The 24,289-nt window shown below is 41.1% G+C and overlaps 1 protein-coding gene across 1 annotated transcript; it reads left to right on the forward strand.

Moving 5' to 3' along the window:
- The first annotated feature begins 541 nt into the window (after positions 1–541).
- On the forward strand, positions 542–1,795 carry CCER1 (coiled-coil glutamate rich protein 1). The gene has a single exon (XM_026499914.3). The coding sequence runs from the start codon at positions 542–544 to the stop codon at positions 1,793–1,795; it is 1,254 nt and encodes a 417-aa protein (XP_026355699.2).
- The last annotated feature ends 22,494 nt before the right edge of the window (positions 1,796–24,289 follow it).

Raw genomic sequence — 24,289 nt, forward strand, 5'->3', positions numbered from 1 at the left:
AGGGAGAACGACCTCGACCCCAATTGGCTATCGCCCTGGGCAACCAAGGACGCGGTGGGCACGCGGGGGCTCCGGCCGGTATTTAAAGGCTGCGGCTGCCCGCGCCACCTCAGTCCCGCCAGGACTGCGACGGTGAAGCACCTGGGTTGGGAGGGAGCAGCAAGGTAACGCGCAACCCCTGCCTCCCCGGTTCCCAGCCCGCGCCTCCGGTGAGGCGGGTGTGTGTGGGACCCGGGAGCGGGTCTCACTGTGCGTCGTCCACCTACACCTTCCTCCCCCACCATCCTTACCCAGCCCCAGTCCCGCCCAACCCACCTGGGCAAGACAACTTGGGTGCGAAGGACAAGAGATTACGAAGGAAGAGCGATCGAGCAAGCGGAGAAGAAGGAGAAGAGGGGTCCTCTTAAAGAGAAAGGCACCATCCCGGTAGCAGGCACGTGGTGCTGCGCAGACTGACGAGGCTCTGGAGACCTTCGGATCTGGCCAGCCAAAGGCAGCTTCTAGGACGCTTCCATTTAGACCTCCGGGAGCTCCCTGAACGATGACCCAGACCCTCGACAAACGGGAGGACCCTCTCAACCTGGGCGGCGGCTGGGCGTCCTCCGCCCCCTTACGTACCTGGTCTACCTGCCACCGAAGGCGCAGGGGCGCTCCGATACACAAGCGGCGCCACCGCTATGGTCCCAAGTCCGAGTATGAGCCCCCCAGGAAACAGCCGAAGCAACAGCACGGTCCGGGCCCTTGGTTCCAACCACCCCGACGGCCCTCTTGGGCCGTGTACTCTAACTGGGGACGCTGGGGAGGGCCCTGGCGCCCACCTCCAGCGGGATTCTGGAAGCCTCCAGGCCGAGTGCAAGTGATCCGGGTGTTTGGTGTGCACCCGCTCTGCCTCTGCTGCTGCTCCTGCTGGCGCGGGCCCTGGAACCCCGGCTGGGCGAGGCCGCCGGGCAGGAAGAAGCGCTGGGGCCGCAGGGGTCGCGGCCTGCGCCGCCACCCTCGCCGCTCGCCGAGGAGCCCGCCCGTGGATCTGAGCACGCTGCTACGGCCAGTCAACCTGTACGGGTGGCGGGCGCCGGGCATGCGGGCGCCGCGCAACACCACGCAGTTCATCATGAACCAGATCTACGAGGACATGCGGCAGCAAGAGAAGCTGGAGCGCCAGCAGGAGGCGCTGCGGGCGCAGCAGGCCCAGGCGCGCGGCGCGGCCTCCCCCGAGGGCTCCTCCGGGAACGACGCGCCCCCCAGCGGCGGCGAGGAAGACGCGGAGCTGCAGGAAACCTTGTACAACTTCGGGCAGAATCCCTCTGTGGTCTTCAGTCCTGACCCCGAGGAGGAAAACCAGTCTCCCACCGCACAGCTCGGGGAGGAGGACGAGGACGAGGAGAAAAAGGAGGAGGAGGAGGAGGAGGAAGAGTGTGACGAGGAGGAGTGTTACGAGGAGGAGTGTGACGAGGAGTATGACACGAAGGAGGAGAGCGAGGAGGAGGAGGAGGAGGAGGCAGAGGCCGAAGATGAAGAGGAGGTCGAAGAGGCTGACTGTGTGGAGGAGGGGGAGGAGGACGAAGAGGAGGAGGAAGAGGAGGAGGAGGATAGAGAAGAGGAAGAGGAGGGGGTGGAAGAAGAGGAGCAGAGAGAGGAAGAGAACCATTTACCTCTGGAAATGCCTTTATCATTCCTAGTGGGGGCTGAGGAAGAGAGAGAGAACTTTATAAACTATGCTTATTTAAGTCCCAAACAGATCACTCCCAAAGTACCACAGGAAGCTCTCCTCATGGTAGAGGACATTAACTGTTAGACATCAGGAAAGGGATTGAAAATGGGATGGAACTGATTTGAGGCTAAAATGGATTAGCAACTTATTAAAAACTAATTAAAAAGTGAGTTCCATTAATAAACATACCTATGTAAACCCCTTCTTTGGCCATTATAAAATGTTTAAAAAGTGGTGTGTTTCTTTATGACTACGGGTGGGGGAGGGGGAGCTTTCAAATCTAATTTAACTGGAAATGATTAAAGGCCAACTATTTTATTACTGCAGTTTGAATAGTTTCATTTGGTGTTTTCCCCTCCAGACACTTGAGATTTTTTTTTTCTTTTTTTAAATTCTGGCAATGCCGATTTTTTTTTTTTTTTTTTTTTTTTTGGTAACGAATTTATTCAACTATCTACTTAATGAGCTTGGAATCCACAGATATTTTGGCTGTTACATGCTCAAGCACATGCCATGGCTATGGAATGTCTATCAGTGCTCTTAACATAATAGAGAAACCATTGAAAAACGTCTATATTTCAAAAAATATTTTTCCTTGTAGCTCCTCCACCTTCAGAGTTCATTTCTGAGGGTTGTATTTTGATAACCCCATTTGCAGTCTCGTGGCATCGCTCATTTATATTCCTTGTTCCACAGTGCTATGGATCTTCCTCAGAAGAACATGAAGTTGCTTCTGTGGAAATGGTTATCTGCCATGGCCTCAACAATCCATAAATCCATGCATGGAGAGGATTCCCCATGGTCAGAAGTCAACTTGTACATCTAGTTAAAATCCAAGGTAACTGCAAACAACGGAACATAGCTTAGATTTTGAAGCCTTGTTCCTGGATATATTCCTTGTCATAAGTTCACAGGAACCATAAAAATAGTTTTTGCAGAATGGATTTTTTTTTAAGGATTATTGGCCTTTTGGGGGTGGAATATCTTATTTCTTTCCCAGTTTGTCTTCCTGATGAAGGAGAGTACAAACAAAGATGTGTAAGTACAAGCCCGTGTAAGATAGTTTCTAATGTCTAAACAACTACCTACGGAGACTACATTATTCAAAGTAACAGCTTTTTTCCAAACATTTTTAGGAAGTAATAATACATTTCCTCCTGGGCATTTAATTCTCATAGCTTAATAAAAGGCCCCATCCATAGCATATTTCCAGAATATCCCTAGATGAAGAATTTGAACCTGCTTTCTCAAAAATTACATTTTTTTACAAACTGTACCTCTAAGTATAGTTTGAACCACAATTTAGTATTTATTTGGTGAAGAGAAGACTGGACAGTGATATCTTACCTGGATGTTGACTTTTACTCATATACCCCAGTGTACTGCAGCGTTTGGGGATGATAAGCTTAAGCTCTTGAAAAATAAAAAAATAAAAATAAAATTAAAGTGTTAATGGAAAGTACTCCACTTTTCACTTCTTATTATTTAAATATCCGAGGTCTATTCAGCCGTACTTCAGTGGTCAACAGGATGAACCAAAGCAACAACAAACACACTGTAGGAATTTTACATGGACACTGAACACTCCAGACTCTAGCAATGGATAACCAAATATTTAATAATACTCTAAAAGATCATGACTTTCTACAAGATGCAATTTCTGAGTGACCTACAAAAGTAGTTTAAAACTAGCTACCCATAGTACTATTACTACTCTAATGTAGATATGTAGGGGGAAGCCAAGAGTCCTGCTCCTGAGACTGGGCCACAAATCCTTGCAAATCATAGCTCATAAATACTTTATCCAAGATATTCAGATATTCACTAAGTCGTAAGTATGTTCTCATTAAGGATTTAGGATTTCATTTAGGATTTCATTTCTTCATAATCATATCTGGACAATTCTCAGTTTATTATTACAAAACATTCTACTTTTGCATTAAAAAAATTTAACACAGTAATTGCCTCCACAGGCACAAGGCATTCTTCGCTAGCCCTTGTAAAGGATGTAAGCATGAGCAGTGCCTCAGGAATTTCCTCTACTTCCAGAACCGTTATTCAATAAATAGTTACTGCACTACTAGGGGCCAGGCAATGTGAATTGTGATAAGGATACAATGACGAAAAAACAAAATCCCTACTCTCATGTTGCTTATACTCTACTAGAAAAGACACATTAAATGAGGAGGTAGACTAATTGGTCACTACAAGCAATGCCAAGGAAATGCATCGCTATGAAAGTATAAATCACAAAGAAACCCAAGAATAAAGCTGGGGATATTAACTGTGGGCAGAGGGAACCATGCGGGAGGCTAAAGGCCGAGAACTGGGAGGAGCTTGGTGCCCTTAGGGAACTGAGGATGGAAATAGAAGCGTCTGGAAGGAGCAGACAATGAAAAGTGACAGAGCTAAGCAGAAGCTCTATTATCTGTTCATGTCTGTGCAACCCTATCTTCTGAAAGACACCAGCAAAAATTAATGAACAAAGAAAATGATTAGTCACTGATGGTTCTCTATCTGAACTCTTTGTTTTACTAGCCAGATATTGTAATGGCCCCTTTAATATGAAATAATTAACGCCAGGGTGGGGGGCGATAGTCATCCCGGTACCAGCTCCCCACCCACTATCGTCTAATGACAGGGTCATCGGGACTCTCGTCAAGTGTGCTTGGAGTGCTCCCGTGAGAACCCGTGCACGGCACGTTCAGTACAACTTGATAATTCAGTAGTATTGGCCTGAACTCAGAATAACCCAGTCTTAGTTTTAGAGTTAAGTGTACACTTGAAGAAAACACAAGTTTCTGAAGTAAGCTCATTATTGTTAAAGTCAGTTCAAACTTGTTGAGTGAACACGGCCATGAAGAGGTGCCACTTAGCCGTTTTCGTCAAGAATGGAGGTATTCTTTCCTTTGTCAACGAGGAGAAAAATAACATCATAAATCACAAATATGTTTAGAAGGCCCAGGCTTGATAAGAATCTCTGCTGTCTATTCTCAAGTGTTTTTAAATATAGAGACTTTGGTAATTTTCCTTTCCTAGTGACTGAAAGCATTTCTTGATTTATCTTCATTACTTTGTCTCCACAGTAATTCAAAGGAATTTTTTTTTCTGTGAAAATATTAGTCTTCTAAGGATGGGAAATCCATTTGACATTTAGAGATCAACTCTGAATTCTGAGTATGGTTTCATAAAACTTTTAACATCTGCATATGAAAAAAGTAATCCCAACATATTTAGTTCCATTAAACACAAGAGGTGAGATAACCAGGTTCCTGTCAGCCACACCAAACCCAGAGAGTCTGGGAGGAAAATGATACAGATACCTTCTCCTAGGTGGTCTCAGGGCCTGGGAGCAAATAGGACTAAGAAAACATCTTCCTTAATTTTGATTTTAATAGCATAATAAAATTATACATGCACCTTTGTTGTTTGTGTTTAGATAGGTTTATATTAATGTAATAACCATAGAAAATTACTCTGTAATGCTTCCAAATTCCTTCAGCCTTGGTTATCTGTGTATTTAAAGCAAAATTACAATGTGGCTGCCTCTTACATGTTTCAGTACTATCGTTTTGCATCAATTTACTTCTTATTTATTTTTGCATCTATTTACTTTTAATCAGTTAACAGAACATAGCCAGACATCAGGGTCAGTGGATGGAAGAGAAGAATTTGAGCATCTTTGCGTGGTCACTGCTGCAAAAGAGTCACATGGCAATCGTCACTTGCCTTGGGTCTGTTTCCTCGGATGTACTCTTCATATTACCGCTCAGACCTACCACGAAGATCAAATAACTCAATATTTAAGAAGTCAGTATAGACTGCACATCACTGTTAATCATTATATGCTAAACTACACCTTACAATCAAAATCATGTCAATCTCTGAACATTAGATCAGTTTAGGTTCATTAATGAGGCTCAGGAAGTATCTCATGGCAGTTCTGTTGGACCGAGATGTCTAGATCTTTTAGTTATTAGCACAAAACTAAGCATGAACCAACTTGCCCTAAACATTCAGTTTTGGCTGGTGGTAAAAGTGTGTGCCTTGACATTGAAAGTGCAGCTCATAGACCACACAGCATCGGCCCCACCTGAGATCTCGTTAGAACTATCGATGCCCAGCCTCCACCCAAACCTACTGAGTTGGAATCTGCTTCGTAGCAAGACCTTTAAGTGATTCGCATGCACATGCAAGACCTAGAAGTTCTGTGGTTGAGGGGTGTGTGCCCTCGCAGAGCCCTCCTGGGAAGTTAATGATCAAGACCGCAGTCTGTGGCTCCGAAACTTCCATTATTGACTACTTGTGTGACCTTAGGCTTGTTAGTGAAATTCTGGAATCTCTTTTTCTTCCTCTGTAGTATCTACCTCGTGAGATTAAATGCAATTTTGAAGACTAAATGGGTCAATACTGACCAAACACTCAGAACAGTGCTATTCAGTACTTACTAGTTATCAGAACAAGCCCTCAGTAAATGCACAGATGAGACCATTGACATATTATGTGGCGTCTAAAAGTCACTTGTTAAGGGGCGCCTGGGTGGCGCAGTCGTTAAGCGTCTGCCTTCAGCTCAGGGCGTGATCCCAGCGTTCTGGGATCGAGCGCCACATCAGGCTCCTCTACTAGGAGCCTGCTTCTTCCTCTCCCACTCCCCCTGCTTGTGTTCCCTCTCTCGCTGGCTGTCTCTGTCAAATAAATAAATAAAATCTTTAAAAAAAAAAAGTCACTTGTTAAGTAATTGGAGCAACTACAAATGTAAAACCTCACAAGACAATTAATAAACTGATTCATTAACTGTCTCATTCCCGCATGGGTAACTAATCAGATCCATTACTTTGAGCTGCACTTACCACTGTGCAGACTATGAAAATCAGTTAAATCTCTACAGCTAGAACTTTCTGTCCTTTATCATCTCCCCCTAATGCCTGGTCAGTGATATTTCTTTCCTTCTTATGGCTGACTTTAATACCTTAATAGCTAGTACTGAGAATTATCCACTCAAGGCAGGCTCATTCTTTTTCATACAGGCTATGCATCCTTTCAACATGTGTTTTGATGTAATGCTTAAAGAAGAAGGTTCTGTCTTATGCTAAGCCTAAAGACAGTGAAAATTCCAATAAATATTAAATACCTGCTATAAACTAACTACCTACATGAACGCAAAAGCTATTCAGAACAGAGACCTTAATATTTCAAAAACTGTGTAAACATATGCAAGATTCTTAACATGCATTATCACATTGAAACATATAGCTACACTGGGAACTAATGCTTTATTTTCCTCGTACAGATGAAGGAGCTGAAATTCAAAGAAGTAATTGTTTCAGGACCCAAGTCCTCTGTTTTGAGTTTAAAGTTATAGCAGGCCCAATGTATTATTGGAACATCTCTCTCTGTTGTCTTATTTAAGACAGCCTGTGGAGGAGCAAAATTTCCTTGAATAAGCTTGACCTCAGTTCCAAGGAGAGGAGAGGAGAGTATAGTCTCTTCAGTGTGGGGTTGGTAATAACGGCACCTCAGGAAGATATACTAATATTCCTGTCTGAATTACAATTCTCAGTAGTAGTTTACTAGTTTATATAAGTCATATGACGACAATCTTAGAAACTATTAATTAACAATTTTACATATATGTGTGTCAACATACACATAATTGGTCAAAATCAAAACACCCGATTGGGATAATTTATAGTTTTAGATGTTGTGTTGCTTTTCATATGTAATTAAACTACAATCAAAATTTTATGTCAGAAAAATATTCACAAGAATGGTAGGTAATTTTGTAGGGATGTAAGATCCCGGATATCATTCATAATACTATAACATTATTGAAGGTTCTGTCTTATGCTATTAATATTACCATCTTCTGTTGTTTTCATGTGGCATTTGAACTTTTTATAGTGGTTGATACTCTGTTATCATAAAATATTTGGATATTCTCTCCTATGAATAAATTTAGATTTTTAGCATGTCACTTTTAGTTCTAGTAATTCAAGGCTTTTTACTGGTATTAATTTAATTTTCCAGTTCTCACAAAAATCATTATTAGACTTCATATGATATTTACCATTAATAGCACTACCAAAAGCGAAATTATAATGCTGCTATATATAATTGTATTTTTTTGTTGTTGTAACTTTCTTTTGATTGTAACATTTCCTGAGAGAGAATATAAAATGACAAGCTAAGGTCAGGACTAAGTGGATCTGCATTCTCCCACCTCCAGTGGATTTTCCAAAGTCAATGTTCATCTTTTATTTATTCTTTAAAAATAAAAAATACCAGGGGCACCTGGGTGGCTCAGCTGGTTGGGTGACCAACTCTTGATTTCGGCTCAGGTCACGATCTCAGGGTCATGAGATCAAGCCCCACATCAGGCTCCACTCTCACTAGGGAGTCCGCTTGAGATTCTCTCTCCCTCTGCCCCCCTCCCGCTTGTGCTCTCTCTCTCTCTCTCTCAAATAAACAAAAATAAATCTTTAAAAAAAATAAAATAATAAAAATAAAGCATGTTTTCCTTTTCTTAGAAAGAAAATTGGTGAATTCCACACTATTTCCTGCAATAAACTCATCACCTTGAAGTATATAGCAGGACAAATATTAAAATACAAAATAAAGTTTAACTTTCCTTTGTTTTATTTACTCTGTTTCGCCTTGTTTCAGAACATACCCTCTTCAACTATTAATATACAGGTGCCACCTAGTGGCAAAGGAAAAAATTTTAGATGTAAACTAACAATCATGGAGCTCCTTTTGTGTTTACAGATGCATTTGGGGGGACACATATATATTAATACATAGAAAACGAATATTTTAAAGATGTTGGCAAAAAGCACCATATTAAGATATTTGTATCATTTATTTGAAAGTGTTACCAAATATCTTGGTATCTAATAATAGTAAAATAGGTTTTTTTGACCCATGAAACTAAGTCATAAATATAAACTATCAGAGTTTGCAAAGAAAGAAGGAAAACAAACCCACAAGACTCTTGGATTTCCGTGGGTTATTTTTATACATATAATTTATACTGATAATAGAAGTTTAGCTAAAGGTATTACTGCAATAAATCTACTTTGAATTCCTTTTGACATTTATACCACTAATTAATATCAGCAATCTAGACTGACAGTATTTGTTTTGATTGTAATATCAATAACAGAAAAGACAACAAATTTGGAATTGACCTTTATGCTGAAATTTTAAATCCAAATTGTTGAAGTAAATAATGCTTAATACCTTAATCCTGAGAAATAAAATTAAGAGTATGTGTCCATTGGCCTAGTTTTATTTATTTTATCATATATATATTTTTTTTTTAATTTTAAGTTTTTATTTTAATTTCAGTTAGCTAACAATACAGTGTTATGTTATTTTGGCCTAGTTTTAAACGAAGGACTTCTGATAGTCAACTAACTCCTGGGACTTGAGCATCATTTAATTTATTAATGATCACAGACACTAATTAGAACAAAACTTATTAGGGAAAGAGACAAACCTGCTTATTTGTTTGTCTGGCATCCAGAGGATAATTAATATTTTTATTACTGTCCCATTTCCAGCTCTTTCCAGCTGCTTAACCACTTGTATTGGGAGCATTCATCAGTGCTAAGGATTGGCCCTGCCTTAGCCTGAGAAGCCATTTCCACATTTGCAACTTTCTTAGTAATGCGTTCATCAGTTGCTCCGAGCCCCTCCAGAAAGAGCAGGTACTCTGCTTTGTACTTCCTTCACACTCACTTCATTGATGATTCCATTACCCTTTTAAAATTCTAGTTAGTTTTCAGTAGTTCTCTTCTGCCTAGAAAACTCCCCCAGGGCAAAGAACCGATTTCCTATTTTCAGTGTGGACTCTTGATATAAGAAGCCCTCAATAAATGTTTTTAATACTATGAAAAAATAAAACGGAATCTATGAAATGATCTCTGGTGATTAGGTAGGTCCCATAAGGAAGCATAGTGACTAATTCATGATGTGTGTACTAAAACCATTTTCAGCAGGAAGCCAGGAGAACATCTCTTGAACCCTAAACTCTATGTCATACAATGGGCAGGTCCTTGGGGACAGACAGATCCTTATGGGACCTGAACACAAAGTCCTTTAATGTCACAAGGAAGCTTGTGGCTCTAGCTTGTTAGGCTACAGAATCATGAATAGGAACCACCTTGATAATTTTCACAGCAATGATTTTCCTCTTAAAGGGCACCTGAAAATACATTTGAAGTTTATCATAATTCTGCAGGTTGAAGTACCTGGTTTGGAAATTTAAACACTTGTTTTACAGGGGCACCTGGGTGGCTCAGTCAGTTAAGCATCTGCATTCTGCATAGGTCATGATCCTGGGGTCCTAAGATCCAGCCCCACATCAGGTTCCCTGTTCAGCGGGGAGCCTGCTTCTCCCTCTCCTCCCTGCTCATGCTGTCTTTCGCTATCTTGGTCTCTCTCTCTCTTTCTCAAATAAATAAATAAAATATTAAACACACACACACACACACACACACACACACACACACACACACACACACATTTATTTGATGCCACGTTTAAAGTAGCATTGGCCAGTCCTTATCCTGTGCCAGGACCGCGGGCCCGTTTAGTCTAGCAGTGAGCAGGCGGAAGCCAAGGGCTCCCGAACGGCTCCTGCAGTCAAGGGTGCAAAGCTACCAGACGACTGAACTTGGAAGCCCCGCACTGTTTCCTTGGATCATTGCTCTACTCCGTGAAATGGAAGGGAGGATGAGGAAATTTCCAATTCAGTTCAGATTATTCAAGGAGATACCTCTGAGTGAACATCCAAAGTCAAACTTCGGCAGTCATACCACATATTGTAATCCTGTCCTGAAAAAATGCTGAGTCTCGGTAATTGAGGTTCAAAGGTTCTGTGATAAATTATTTATGGGATGAGACGTTTTTAAAGGCAGACAAGAAGCAGAGTGCCAAACCGTGCTAGAATATTCACATCATTAGCGCAGTCTCCTGGCCCCTTTCCCCTTCCTTCTAAGGTGAAAGTAGAAAGCACATTCTGATTGCAGAATTCTTAATTCTCTAAATGTGGAATCAGCTGTCATTAATGGAAGTGGGTGGAAATGGAAAACTGTCAGCGGCAGGCAGGGTAAGAACCCGAGGGCTGTCACTGGTAGGGGAAAATATAAAATACCGTCTAAAAAATAAAAGCCGTAGCCAATATCAGGAGGTCAGTTGAAAGCGTTGGGTCTAATGAAGAGTCCGAGTGTAAAAGCTGAGAAAGCATCAGGAATTAGAGGAGGCAAGAATTGAAATAGGAAATGTGGATGAAACTTCATGGAAAATAAGGGCTTAGCCAGGAATAATACTATGTAAACGGTCACAACTCCTCTGCCACTCATTACCATCAGACCCAGCCCTAAGTATGGCAACTGACAGGGGATTTAAACTTTGGTGTACTTTAAAATTCTTTTTCCTAAATAGTGTCCATCGGTCAATGTCATATTTATGTTTTCTCTAGCTTTAACACCCTACCTTAAACCTCACTACTCCTTTAGTTGAAGACAATTTTTTTCTTTATAAATCAGCTATTACATTCTGCACTTATTGGGAGAGAGTTGACAATGAATAATGCCCAGTGAATATATTAGCATGGATTAGTCTGTCCAGTGTAGCAAAGCTGTTGACTTAGAGGAAAAGAGGGTCTGTGGAAACAGAGCAGGGATAAGATTTGAGGAGGATTATACATGTTGATGCATTGCTGATAGAGGCTGGAAAGAGAAAGCTGATTGGTCTAGATTACCTACACCTGACAGATTCACAAGGATTTTACTAAAATCTTGAGGTCAAGTGTGTTTTAGAAAGCAGAATTTTTCAGCATTTAGATTCATTATTATTAGCCATTTTTATACGAAAACTATAGGACACTAAAGTTTAGACTCATAACACAGCTACTTTGCAAGCAGAAGATAATCAGTACTCACTAAATTGAACATATATTAGATATGTTACACATGGGCTGTCAGGTCATTTAAATCATTTCGCTAGGCAATGATCAAACATTAAGTTTACTTATCCAGGTAGATTAATTTAAAATTCATGTTAATGCACCTAAGAATTTCTTTTTAACTAAGCTCCACACCCAGCATGGAGCCCAATGCAAGGTTAAGATTGAGAACTGAGCTGAGATCAAGAGTCAGATGCTTAACTGACTGAGCCACACAGGCTCCCCAAGAATTTTTCTGTTCCATTATCAAATATGCTACTTATTCTTAAGATGATATTTATATGCATGTATAACTATATATACAAATACATAAATACACATTTATAATTCTATATGACAAAATAGTTCCCTTTGGTGTGCCATTACTGATTGATTACCTATAAAGATGCGTAGGCTAGTGATCATCTAAAAAAGGCTAAGAATAATTTATGTTTGCCTTTGCCTTACAAATGTTAATCATACCTTCTACAGTAGATTAGCTTAATTAAGGGATATTCGTGTGTGGGGGAGAGTGATACATTCAATAAACTATACTTAAAACAGAGGGTAGGCCCAGTTTGGGAGACCATTCATTCATTCACTCACCCATTGTGTTTTGTACTTCCTAAATGTCAGGGACTACTGTTCGCAGTGCTATAGATATATCTAAGGGTTATATTCAAAATATTTAACCACCGGTTGGTACTATGGGTATCAATTAATGAGAACAGACACTGACCAAATGGCACTCTAGAAATGATCACACATAAAAAATAGTCTCTGCCTCCAAAGGGCTTAACATTTCTTGGGGGAAGATTGATGAGTTAATAGGCACTCACCAAACAGTATGACAACAGATCTAACGAGGGTAAACACAGGACAATAAAACTTCAAATAATCCCCGAGTTGTCTTTTCCTGTTTATACTCGTACCTCCTCCATAAGTCTAGACACATTGAAAATTGAAAACCCGAAGGAATCCAATCAACCAAAAATTGTTATCTTCAGAACATGATTTAATGTAAAATCATTTTTAGGGACTTTTTAAGAGAGTTAACTTTTGAGGTTGGCAGTTTTTCTTTAAAAAAAAAACAGGATATACATTTTTCATAGCTGCTAAATCATCCATTTAAACCTACCGTAAAGATCTGTTGCTTCCTTTCAAGTTCCTGTGTTTGTTACATTGCACAGCAAGATTACTGCATGGATCAAATTTCATGTTAAATATGCTTTTAGAAATTGCTGTGATTGAAAACCATCGGAAATCGAAGCAAAAAGATTAGCCCATTTCTATCTGAATCAACCAACTGCACTACCTCCTGTCCTACTTGCTATGATTTGGAATCTAGTCAGAATGCTCAGAAACCAAGGAGTTTAAGGAAAATTGGGTTTTTTTTTTTTTTTTTTTTTTTTTTTTAAAGATTTATTTATTTATGTGACAGAGAGACAGCCAGCGAGAGAGGGAACACAGCAGGGGAGTGGGAGAGGAAGAAGCAGGCTCCCAGCGGAGGAGCCTGATGTGGGACTCGATCCCGGAACACCGGGATCACGCCCTGAGCCGAAGGCAGACGCTTTAACGACTGCGCTACCCAGGCGCCCCGGAAAATTGGGTTTTTTGGTTAATTTCTAAGACTTAATTCCTTAGTTTGTTGGGCTCTTAAACATTTTCAGGGTACTAATGAAATTACTGATTAAATTTCCCCAAATGCAAATTTTACCCCTGCAGTCAAATATCAGGATATCTATTTTCTAAAAATATTTCCAGATATGGAGGAAAAAAATATTTCCAGATATGGAGGGAAAAAATTAGAAGTCAAACCCCAATACATAAACAAAATCTATATGCAGTTTTAATGGTACTTAGGAATAAAATTAAATTATGCAAAAACACACATACTAGGCACACGACTTAATATGTATTTCCTAGGTGGCCCACCTCATTCACTGCAATACATGTTTTTCTTCTTATATATGTCATTAGGTATTATGCCGCATGTGTGGTGCATTGCAGATGTTGCTTTGACTCCTAATGTCCTCTAGGTGGCGATCTCTTCAAAGAAGCGATGCCAGCCCTGCCATCTGAGAGAATTGAGCTAGTATCAGCGCCCAATGTTTACACCTTACTTACTATTTTAATGTCCACAGGAGGAAAAAAAAATACAATTTGGGACACATTATGATTTTAAATTCTATCACCAAAATCTAACAAAATTGAAGAGATGGACATTATCTATTTTAAAATTTTAAATATATGTTTGAGAAAAGATGTTTCAAAAACATTTGTTTGAATTAAGCTACGTTTTTTCTTTATTAAGAGGTGACTGAAACATTTTACTGAAATTTTAACTTCGGGACCGTCTTTAACTCCTTTTCTAAAGCTCTGACATTATTATTGAATGTGATGCTTCATTGATCTCTTTAGATTGGTAATTGGTTTTTTCCACACTGCCCACAATTGCTCTTTTGTGGATATTCCACTGATAAATAAGGAAAAGTGCATAAGTAGGGCTAAGCCCACTTACATTTGAGACCCTTCCATAATATATGGAAAAGAAAAAGAGGCAATAACACAGAAAAAGAGACTCCTTTGATGTAGTTAAATGGTATAGAGTAAAAAGTATTCTAAAATTCAGAATGATAGGACCTTTTCTTTTTCTTCCCACCTTCTTATTCTCCATATACATCTTCTGGGAAGTTCATCTGTTCACACTTGACGTTCGTATATATGGATTTCCTTTCCTCTGCTTTGGAACTTTACCTTTTGCTTTAGCTTTGTTTGTGTTTAAAATTTTCAAAGCTCCACCTAAGGCTTCAACCTTCCAGAGATGTGGGGCTGGCAACGATGACACAGGACTCCAGGGTCTCTCTCCTAAATGCTGTCACGGAGTAATTTGGAGGAACCAATAATCCATCTAAAAAATATAGATATATAGATAGACATATCTATATCTATAGACTTAAAGTACCAATTAATATTTATGTAGCTATTTGCAAGGCAATTTCACATTTTTTATATACTTTGACACTTTTAACAAACTCAGGTAGTCAGAAAGTAAGAATAACCGCCATCCCCATTTTACAGATAAGCCTCAAAGAAATTAGGGTCTGTGGTCAGGGTTAAAAATTGGCGACTGAAAAAGCCAGGACTCCGAGCCTTTCATTTTTCCTTTATAAGCTCAGTAGGTTTGGGCTCCATCCAGCTCTTTACAAGAAGACTCAAATCCTGCCCCTCCTGCCTCTCCTTGGCCTCCACCTGCCCCAGAGCGTACTGCTGTATTCAGCAAGCGGAGCCGTTTCAGATTTGAAGTGGTTCATGTCAGTAGCCGCTGGGAGAGGATTTATTGAACCGCCTTATGAGAACCTCCCAACTGTCTGATTGGTGCCCTGAGCAGAGGCCACAAGCAATAAAGGTAAGCAGAGTTCAGTGCACTCTCACCAGAACTTCTGCCAGCGCTCCATTTGGTTCTTTGACAGGGTAATTTGACAGGGTAATTTCCATCTCTCACCATCTTCTCCTTGGCCACGGCTCAAAATGCAACACCCATCATCCATCCTCCCCGTCCACCCCTAGGGTCCCACTGATGTCCCCTCTCTCTAGTCCTCTCCTCATTGCCCTTCTTCTGTGATCTTCCTCTGTTACCTCTGGAAACCTCCAGTTAGAGCCATAAATTGTAGGGCCCAGTGCAAATTGTAAACATAGGGCCCCTTCGGTGAGAAAGCAGGAGAGAAAGCTTTTTCCTTTCTTCTGCGGTCTCTTTTTAAACCAGTCATGGTGTTTTTTTAAAAAATTATTGAATACCATGCTCCCTCGTGTGACGTACAAGTGCAGACCCTCCCAAGAGCCCAGGCCCTGTCCCACCACTTTCGGTGTGGGGCTTGCCTTCCTGACCCCGTCGTCATCCCCAAGCCCCTACTCAGTCCCTCAGTGGGGGCAGCAGCTGTCCCTGAGCAGTGGGGTAGCAGGGTGGGGGAGCAGGTGGCTGAGGCTTTGTCCAGGGAGGCAGGGAGGCTGTGGGGAGGCAGGACAGCAGGTGAGCCAAGGTTCGAACAAGGTGAGCTAGGCTCGAACACATTCTCTGTCGTCCCATCAGATTCCGTTGAGAAAGCAGATTCAGAGACTGATAAGAATTTCAAGGCAAAGTCCACAGAGTATGAACCCCAAGAGCAGAGTCCCCTTCTGAGTGCAAGGCTCTGTTTGAGGGCACTGGGAGCACAGTCTGGAAGCCTGCCTGGCCACCAGGGTAAACAGCTTCCCCGGCATCTCAACCTTTCCACTGAGGGGGCCTTCTGTCTTTCTGAAATCCGGTGCTTCTCCGAGGCACTTGCCTTCCCTTGAAGCTGCCTGAGCACGCACTGCTTATTCTCTCATGTTCATGGCAACAAGGGTTGGGGTAGGAGGTGTAATTCCTGCTCTACGTACCGCCCCCTTATATACCATGAGTCTTTAGCCTAACATGAGTGAGGTGCCATCATGACCACAATGGAAGCCCTTCTACCCTTCTCCCCCTCTCGTCTACCAGGCGCCTAAACACTATCCAGCTTTCAGTGATTGCTTTATTGCCTCCAGAGCCCAGTCTTCCTCTCCCCTCAGAAACCCTGGCATCCCCCCTAGCTCTGTTGGAAACTCCTACCATAACAGCCATTTCAAGGGCCCCACTGGCCTTCATGTCCACCTTGTCAATTCTGCCGTCATATCAGTCTTGCCGCGATTGGGAGCTGTAAGACCAGTGAAATCTTAAGTTCTAACTCCCTGTTCCTTGGCAACTTTCTTCTCTTATTTTGTTCTCTGACCCCTTGCTCTCATAAAGAGAAGCACAACTTTTTAGGAAAAAGGAACAGATTCTTTGGATGGAGTAGAAATAAGGTTTTGATTTTGGCTTGAGGGCTTTAAATTGTCCCATATCAAATTGTCTCATGTTTCACATTTCACAACTTTTGTAGCTGATGTCATGTACTTTTCATAGTGTTATGACATTTCCAACTGTTTTATACACATACACACGGACACACAGATATATACACGCACAATTTCCATTCTAGAAATGTGAGGAAAGAAAATACACTTTCTTCTCTGCTCTCCATCCTGCCAGCTCTCCATGGAGGCTCACTATACATTTTTCTTTTATTTCACTGAGACTCTCAGACCCTCCAACACTCATTTTTCTTTCACTCTGCCAAATCCTTCCTGGCTACTTTTTAATCAGAAATATGTCAAATTTCATGATCTATCCCTTGACCTGCTTTCTTAAAAATATCCTCAAATCCTTTGTTTTTCCACTGAATCAGCCCAGAAAACCAGGAACTCGGGGTCACTAGCAATGATTAAAAGTAGTACTAAGCATTGCAAGCTTCCTATGTTTCATCTTGGTTTTATCTAATTGAATCTTTACAATGATCTTATGAGGTGAATATAAATAGCTCCAATTTACAAAGAAGGAAATGGAGGATCGTTGAGGCTCAGTAACTTGTTCATGTTATTTCTGGAGTTAGAATGTGTGATTCCCAAACTTGAGTATGTGAAACTATCCAGAGATCTTGTTCAAGAAGCTTTCTGGGTCCCACCCTAGAGATTCCGATTTGGGAGTTTGCAAGTGGTCTAAGAACGCACATACTTAACAAGCTTCCCAGATGACTCTGTGAGGCTCAGCTGAGGGTCCCATAATTGTCCTTTCAGCAGGTTTTTATCCGAACCTCCCCTGGAAGAGGAGAGACCATCTGGAGGAAGAAGGCAGCTTGGGAAGCCCTCGCTCTTCCTTTTGGGCCCTGACAGCCCTATTACTGTTGCCCTCTTGCAAGCAAAGTGAGATTGGACAGATCTGTGTCTGAAACCAAATTGACTTTTAAACATAAATCATACAAGGAGTCATATCAGCTTTGTCAGTCAATTATATGAAAAATAGTCTCATGTAAGTTATTAACTCAACTTGAAAGCACAGCATTAGTTGTTAGCAAGTCTAATGGCTTTTCTCTTTGTATTGATTCCTTTTTTTTTTTTAACTGATCTTGACCATTGTGACTTTTAAGAAAATGCTTCAACAGTATCTATAAACTGTTACAATATTTCTACTTCTGACCATGAGAAAGTAAAGCGCAGGGGGACATGTACTGACTTCTTTGTACAATTATTCACACAGGGATTACGAGGCAGAAGAACAACATTATAAATCTTGTTAACATGAGATGTTATTAAAACGTCTTATAATTAAACATATGATTTTTAAATGCATGAATAGCAGAAACAGCCAGTATTTTTGTTTGTTTGTTTAATAACCTGTGATTTTTCTGGCTTGTTAATTATCCCTATGTTGTAAACAGTATTGCCTTTGAAAGTCTGGGATCCTACATGCATTATACGATGTTTCACCTTCCCAGAATTCCTATACTCACACGTTAACCTGATTTAACTGCATTCATAGTATTCAGTGAATCTGAAGAACCTCTGAAATGTTATATTCCATTTTTTTCCCCTTCTGTCAGTGGCTGCTTTATTAGATGTAGACAGCTGGGATAGCATATGTTTCTTTAAAAGAAACCTTTAAAATTTAAAATTTGAAGAACACACTTTTTAAATCCACCAAAAAAGTAGGGTGAGTTTTGCTTCTCGTGAGATTTATGAGACTTCTTAAGAAATTTCAACGCCGACATGTCAGGAGCCTTCCTCTCCCCTTGAAGGCACAACGTAATAGAAATTAAGCCCAGAGATGTTTTCATTAATTTTTGGTGCAGTTTCATATAAATCATTTAAATTAATGGCATTATATGCCTTCATTTCTAAATCAAAGTTGATGATGCTTGCCCTGTTGCCTTAGAGTATATATTTTGAGACCAAATGAAGTAATGAAAGTAAAAGCATATCGATAAAGGTGAGAGGCAAGCGAGGGGAGAAAGCGTGTTTATTAGTCATTCATTTTGTGTCAGGCACGAGGCCAAGCATAACACATACATTGTTTTCATTTGAACTTCACGGTCTCTTCCGTAGAGTGGACATATTATTCCATATTTTAAGGACAGGGTAGTAAGGCTCTAAGAAATTAAGTAATTTGCTGAAGGCCAAAGAGTCAGTCGAGGAGCCTCGATTAGCACACTGTCTCGGTTCATCTTCCACAAGTATCCAGAATGCAGCCACTCCTCCCCACCCCCACTATTACTACCCTGGCATGAACTGCCCCCACGGAGCTTGCCTAGACCACTGCAAAAGCTTCCCTCTTATTCTATTTTTGCCTTTGTCTCCCTACAATCTGTTCTTAACACATAAGAGGGAGCCTTTTAAAATTGGTCAGATCATTCGCACCTCTGCTCGGAACCCTCAAATAACTTCCTCACTCATTCAGAACAAGTGCCAAAGTCCTTAGTGAGTCATAAACCCCTATGCATTATCTGGGATCCTATCTCCTATTATTTCTTTGGCTTTGATCTCTTAGGACTGTGGCCCTCGCCAGCTGCACGCAGCCACACTGCCCAGCTGCACATCGGCCCGCACTTCCCGCGCCTCACACGGTTCCCCAAGCGCTGCTGTCAGTGCTCCTTCTTGGGGTTTCGCATGGCACTGTTCTCTCCCACAAAAATTCGCTCTCCTGAGCTGCCCACTTGGGTCTCCTCCTCATCTTTTTCAAATATTTCTTCAAATGTCCCCTTGTTAATGAAGCTTTACCTTAATTGCCTCATTCCCAGCCCCCACCCTGGAGCTTTCTGTCCCTTGCCTCATCTTCTCCTTGCAACATGCCACCATCTGCCACAGGGGGGAAACAGCTTCTCCCACCCCCAACGAAGAGATCAACATCCTGAAGGTAGGTGCTCTTCGGTGTTTTCACTGTAGTATCCCACCTGGGAGGGTCCTGAGTTCTTGTAATTGCTCTTGGATGAAGGAGCTCTCCCTCACCAAGGTAAGTACCTTCCCGCGGAGAGCCTCCACTCAGGGACTAGTGAATGACAGTATGAAGGACCAGACCCCTTGCCACAGTCTGGGGCAATGCGGAAGGGCCATCGAGCTTGAGAGCTCTCAGGAGACAGGCTGAAGGCTTTTGCAGAATCACATATTTACAACTCAGCTTGTCCCTCTGCCCAGTGATGCTGCTTTCACTTTTCTCAAAATATTGTTCCTGAGAGCACAGCATGATAATCATCGTGCAAGCAAATCCCCATCGCAGACTTTGTGTCCTTGGGAACACAATCTAGGCCCCAGCACCAACAAAAATCATGCCATATGGTAGGTGCATGAATAAATAGCATTTCAGTAAATAGCTGAATGGATGAACGAATGAATGAATGAACAAATGAATGAACAAATAAACTAAGATAATGGTTAAGAATATGTACTCTGTATTCTGGAGTCAGAAAGATCTGCATTGGAATCCCCACTCTTCCTCTTAATTCCTGTTGCTTAGAATTACTTACTTAACAATTAATTTTCCTCATCCATGAAAGAGATTATAATAGTACCTTTCTCAGAAACTTTTTTGTTAGGATTAGATGAGAGAAAGTATATAAAGCTCCCATCCTAGTACATGGAGCATTTGAGTTCTTAATAGATGCTGTAAAAATAATTATTACTGTTACTATTTCTGCAAGAAATGTGTTAACTTCCTATGTCAAGAGTTATTTCTCTCTGTAGTTTGATTCAAATCTATTACCAGGTGAGAATAAGAAGGACATAAGCAGAGACACTTTTCTTTGTCCTCCCGAGGGAAATATATTCGAGAGTGAAGTTGAGAAATATGAAAATAGTCATGGTGGACACAGGTTAAACATATTAAACAAAACTATAGTCACAGTTTCTTGACCAGAAAAATAATGGAATATACCAGTACGTATTCTAATTCTGTTAGAGTGGTTAAAGAGGCAATTAGTCTGGTCTCTGTTTCTAGACTGACTTAGTTAAGCCAGGCAAAGCCGTCTGTCATCTGAATGATTCTAACAGATACATACGAAGGAATATTTCAAGATCTCTCGCTAAAGTTTGTTCCAGTGTTTAATCCCTTGGTACCAACGGGTTCTCCTTCAAATAACTTTTAATCTGTTTTAAAATTTTTAATCTATTGCATCCGGTTTTGGCTACTATACGAATGCAGGACCACTGATCTCAGTCTTTTGAGCCTCAAATACAGTACTTTAATTAATCAGTGAGTTATTTACTGAGCCTCATGCCAAATCCTGGGCTGGGCTTCATGACAAGTTCTAATTCATGTTCCTCCTTGCTGTTCTCTGACCTCTTTGGAGGCCTGGAGTCCCTTTCATCTTTTCTAATTGTCTTATTTTCCTTTCTGTAGATCTTCTTTGAATGAGCTCCAATTCCTCTACAACTCTCATAAATACTTCAGGAAAGGCTTGATTATTGCCAAATAGGGGAGAAAGATTACTACTCATGATAAGCTTGTCATACTCCTATTAATATACTCCAGCATAATGTTAGCTTTTTAAATAATTGCTTGAGGCTGCTGAATCATCCGATTTGTGTTGTATGATGAGTTTTAAGCCATTTTCCCCTCAGTACTTGCACACAAAGTCTTTCTTAAATCAATTGAATTTGTTTTTGGTTCCTCACTGTACTACCTTTCACTTACCCTTTTAAATGCAGTCCTAGTTTCTTAAAGTTGTTTTCTTCTGCATATTCAAGTTAAATTCTCATTTTTTTTCAAAAACCGGCAATTCTTCTATACTCTTCCTAGTTGAGTTCAATTCAACCCAATATTTGGTGCCTATTATGTGCCAGGCATTGTGCTAGATAGGTATTATGGCCATAAAATGGTTAAACACAGGCCTTATCAAGAAGTTCTCAACCTAGAGATGACAGAAAATTCCAGGTGCCGAAATAGGAAAATGCATGCATTCAGAGGGAGGTCCCTCGGTGGTTTGCTTGTGGAGGTAATGCTAATGTGAACTGTAATGATTAAATGGGAGTTAAGTAATGAAGAAGATAGGAGCCCAGCATTCCAGGCAAAGCGTACCTACTATCCAATTAAAAGTTTAGAGATTTAAAATAGTAAATGTATGTGGGGATTATAATTAGCTTCTCATCAGACTAGTACAAAATACAAGCTGAAGAATGGTGAGAAATTTAATAAACATCATTTCAACCTAAGGAACAAATAAAATATTATATAGTCTTTGTCCATCTGGTGGTTAATCGCCATAAACACTGACCCTCTTTATTTGCAGAGGCTTTGTTTATGAATTTGCCTACATGCTAAAATTTACCTGTAACCCCAAAATCAATATTCAGGTGCTTTTGTGGATATTGACAAACGTGTGCAGAGTGGCGAAAAAGTTAAGTCAACCAACCTGCACACTCCTAGCTGAGGTGAAACAGGATGACTCCTTTGCTTTCTCATCTCAGCTCTCATGCTCTAAGCAAGTATCCTTTTTGAGGCCTACTTAGTGCCATGTGTTTTTGTATTTTGTGTTTTGGTGATTTTACTGCTTAAAAATGGGCCCTGATATTTACAGCAGCTTTACCAACAATAGCCAAACTATGGCAAGAGCCCAAATGTCCATCAATTGAAGAAGTGATAAAGAAGATGTGGTATATATAAACAATGAACTATTACTCAGCCATCAAAAAGAATGAAATCTTGCCACTGGCAAGGACATGGATGGAGCTAAAGTGTATGAGGCTATGAGAAATAGAGAAAGACAAATACCACAAGATTTCATTCATATGTGGAATTTAAGACACAAAACAGATGAACATATTGGAAGGAAAAAAAAAGAGAGAAATGGAAACAAACCATAAGAGACTCTTAACAAACCATGAGAGAACAAACTGAGGGGTGCTGGAGGGAGGTGGGTGGGGGATGGGCTAGATGGGGGATGGGTATTAAGGAGAGCACTTGTGATGAGCACTGGGTATTACATGTAAGTGATGAATCATGAATTTCTGCACCTGAAGTCAATTTTACCATATATGTTAACTAACTAAAATTTAAATTAAAACTTCAAAAGATAAAATGGGTCCAAAGAGTAGTCCGTATTGTTCTCTAGTGTTCCTAAGTGCAAGAAGGGTGTGCTGTGCTTTATGGAGAAGATATGGATGTTAGATAAGCTTCCCAATTAATAAGGCTAAACTAGCAAGGAGTGGGCTCCATCTCCAAGCAAAATCATGGCAGTGCCTAAACTTCTGAATCTTCTCTATAGGAAGGGTAGCTTCTGCCCTCTCCTGTCATGCTTTCAGTGCATTGTCAGTATTGTCAAGCCATGCTTAACTTTGAGCTTTGCCACCCATGAAGTCCTGGAGTGAAAAGTACGTGCAGTGAACCTGTGCCAACCACATATCTTTCTCCCAAAGTGGGCACGGACTGCATTTGCAGACATTCGATGAGTCCTTACTGATCATGCACGTAATGGCGACATTGTTGATGATGAAAAGCAGGAGCAAATGTTGCACACTCACCTACCACGGAGCAGCTGCCCCCGGGCGAGGAAGAACACGTGCTTTGAGGGCATATTCGAAACTATGAAATCAATCTGATGCTTAGCCAACTGCTTCCTCCCCCATGGCTCTGTACTAGGATCAGTTGCCGAGAACACAGTCTCTGTCCACAAGAAGTTTACCATCTAGTGAGGTTTTAGGGTTTTGACAATTGTTTACTATAATGCATATTAAAGAGACACAAGGAAAAGGGATTAAAGTGCTATGGGGTTTTAATGGTGATCAAGAGCGTACCTGGTAGTGGGGAAAAGAATATCTACAACAAGCTTTGAGCTAACCTTGGAAAGAACATGTCGCAAGGCAGGAGAGTATGAGGCATTCAAGGAAGACAGCATCCAACTTACTCTGGAGTAGAGACTCCATCAAGGTAGGAAACAGGAACTGTGACAAGAAAAGCAAGGCTGCGCTCAAAGGCAATGGAGGTTTTTGAGCAGGGGAATTATACGAGGAGCACCCCGCTTTAGGAAGTTCTATCTTCTGGCAGTGAGCTGGAGCAGACGCAGGAACAGTTCGATGGTTCTGGATGCAGTTCCTGAGAGGATTTTGAGGCCCCCGGGGAGGCAGCGGCAGGAGAAGTGGAAAGGGGGCAGACATGGCAAGTTTTGCAGAGCCTGCGTACATAGGAAGCGGAGCCTCACAGACTGAGCTGTGCTGGCAGAACGCATGAGTCATTCGTGGTCATAGGAAATTCAGAAGCAACTCACTGAATTCCATTCTATAAAGTTGAGTTTAAAAGTATCAACGGATATCTAAGTGAAAATGTGCAAGTGGGTGGCTGGCACACTGGGTATGGGTCATGAGAGTAATTGGAACAGGATTATTTGAAAGACATTGGCTTAGAAAACAGTCTTAAGTCCTATAAAGTAAAAAGCCTTTCATTATAAAGTGAAAACAATACAAATATAGGTTATAAATGTAGAAATGTATACATAAAAATATATAGCATATAAACATGTATTTACATGTGCTGTTTGACTGAAGTCTTGGTGTCATTCTGTGGGTCAGTTGTTAGGGGGTGAAAAAAGGGGAGAGAACTCTTTTATTTAGAAATCAGAAAGGAGGGGCGCCTGGGTGGCTCAGTCAGTCAAGCGTCTGCCTTCGGCTCAGGTCATGATCTCAGGGTCCTGGGATCCAGTCCCCCATCGTCCAGTGGGGCTCCCGGCTCAGCAGGGAACCTGCTTCTCCTTCTCCCACTCCCCCTGCTG

This window comes from Ursus arctos, unplaced genomic scaffold, assembly GCF_023065955.2.
Source record: "Ursus arctos isolate Adak ecotype North America unplaced genomic scaffold, UrsArc2.0 scaffold_21, whole genome shotgun sequence".
NCBI classification, from domain to species: domain Eukaryota; kingdom Metazoa; phylum Chordata; class Mammalia; order Carnivora; family Ursidae; genus Ursus; species Ursus arctos.

Bases quoted from the DNA above. Each gene is read 5' to 3' on its own strand.
- CCER1 (XM_026499914.3), top strand. From the start codon at position 542: ATGACCCAGACCCTCGACAAACGGGAGGACCCTCTCAACCTGGGCGGC.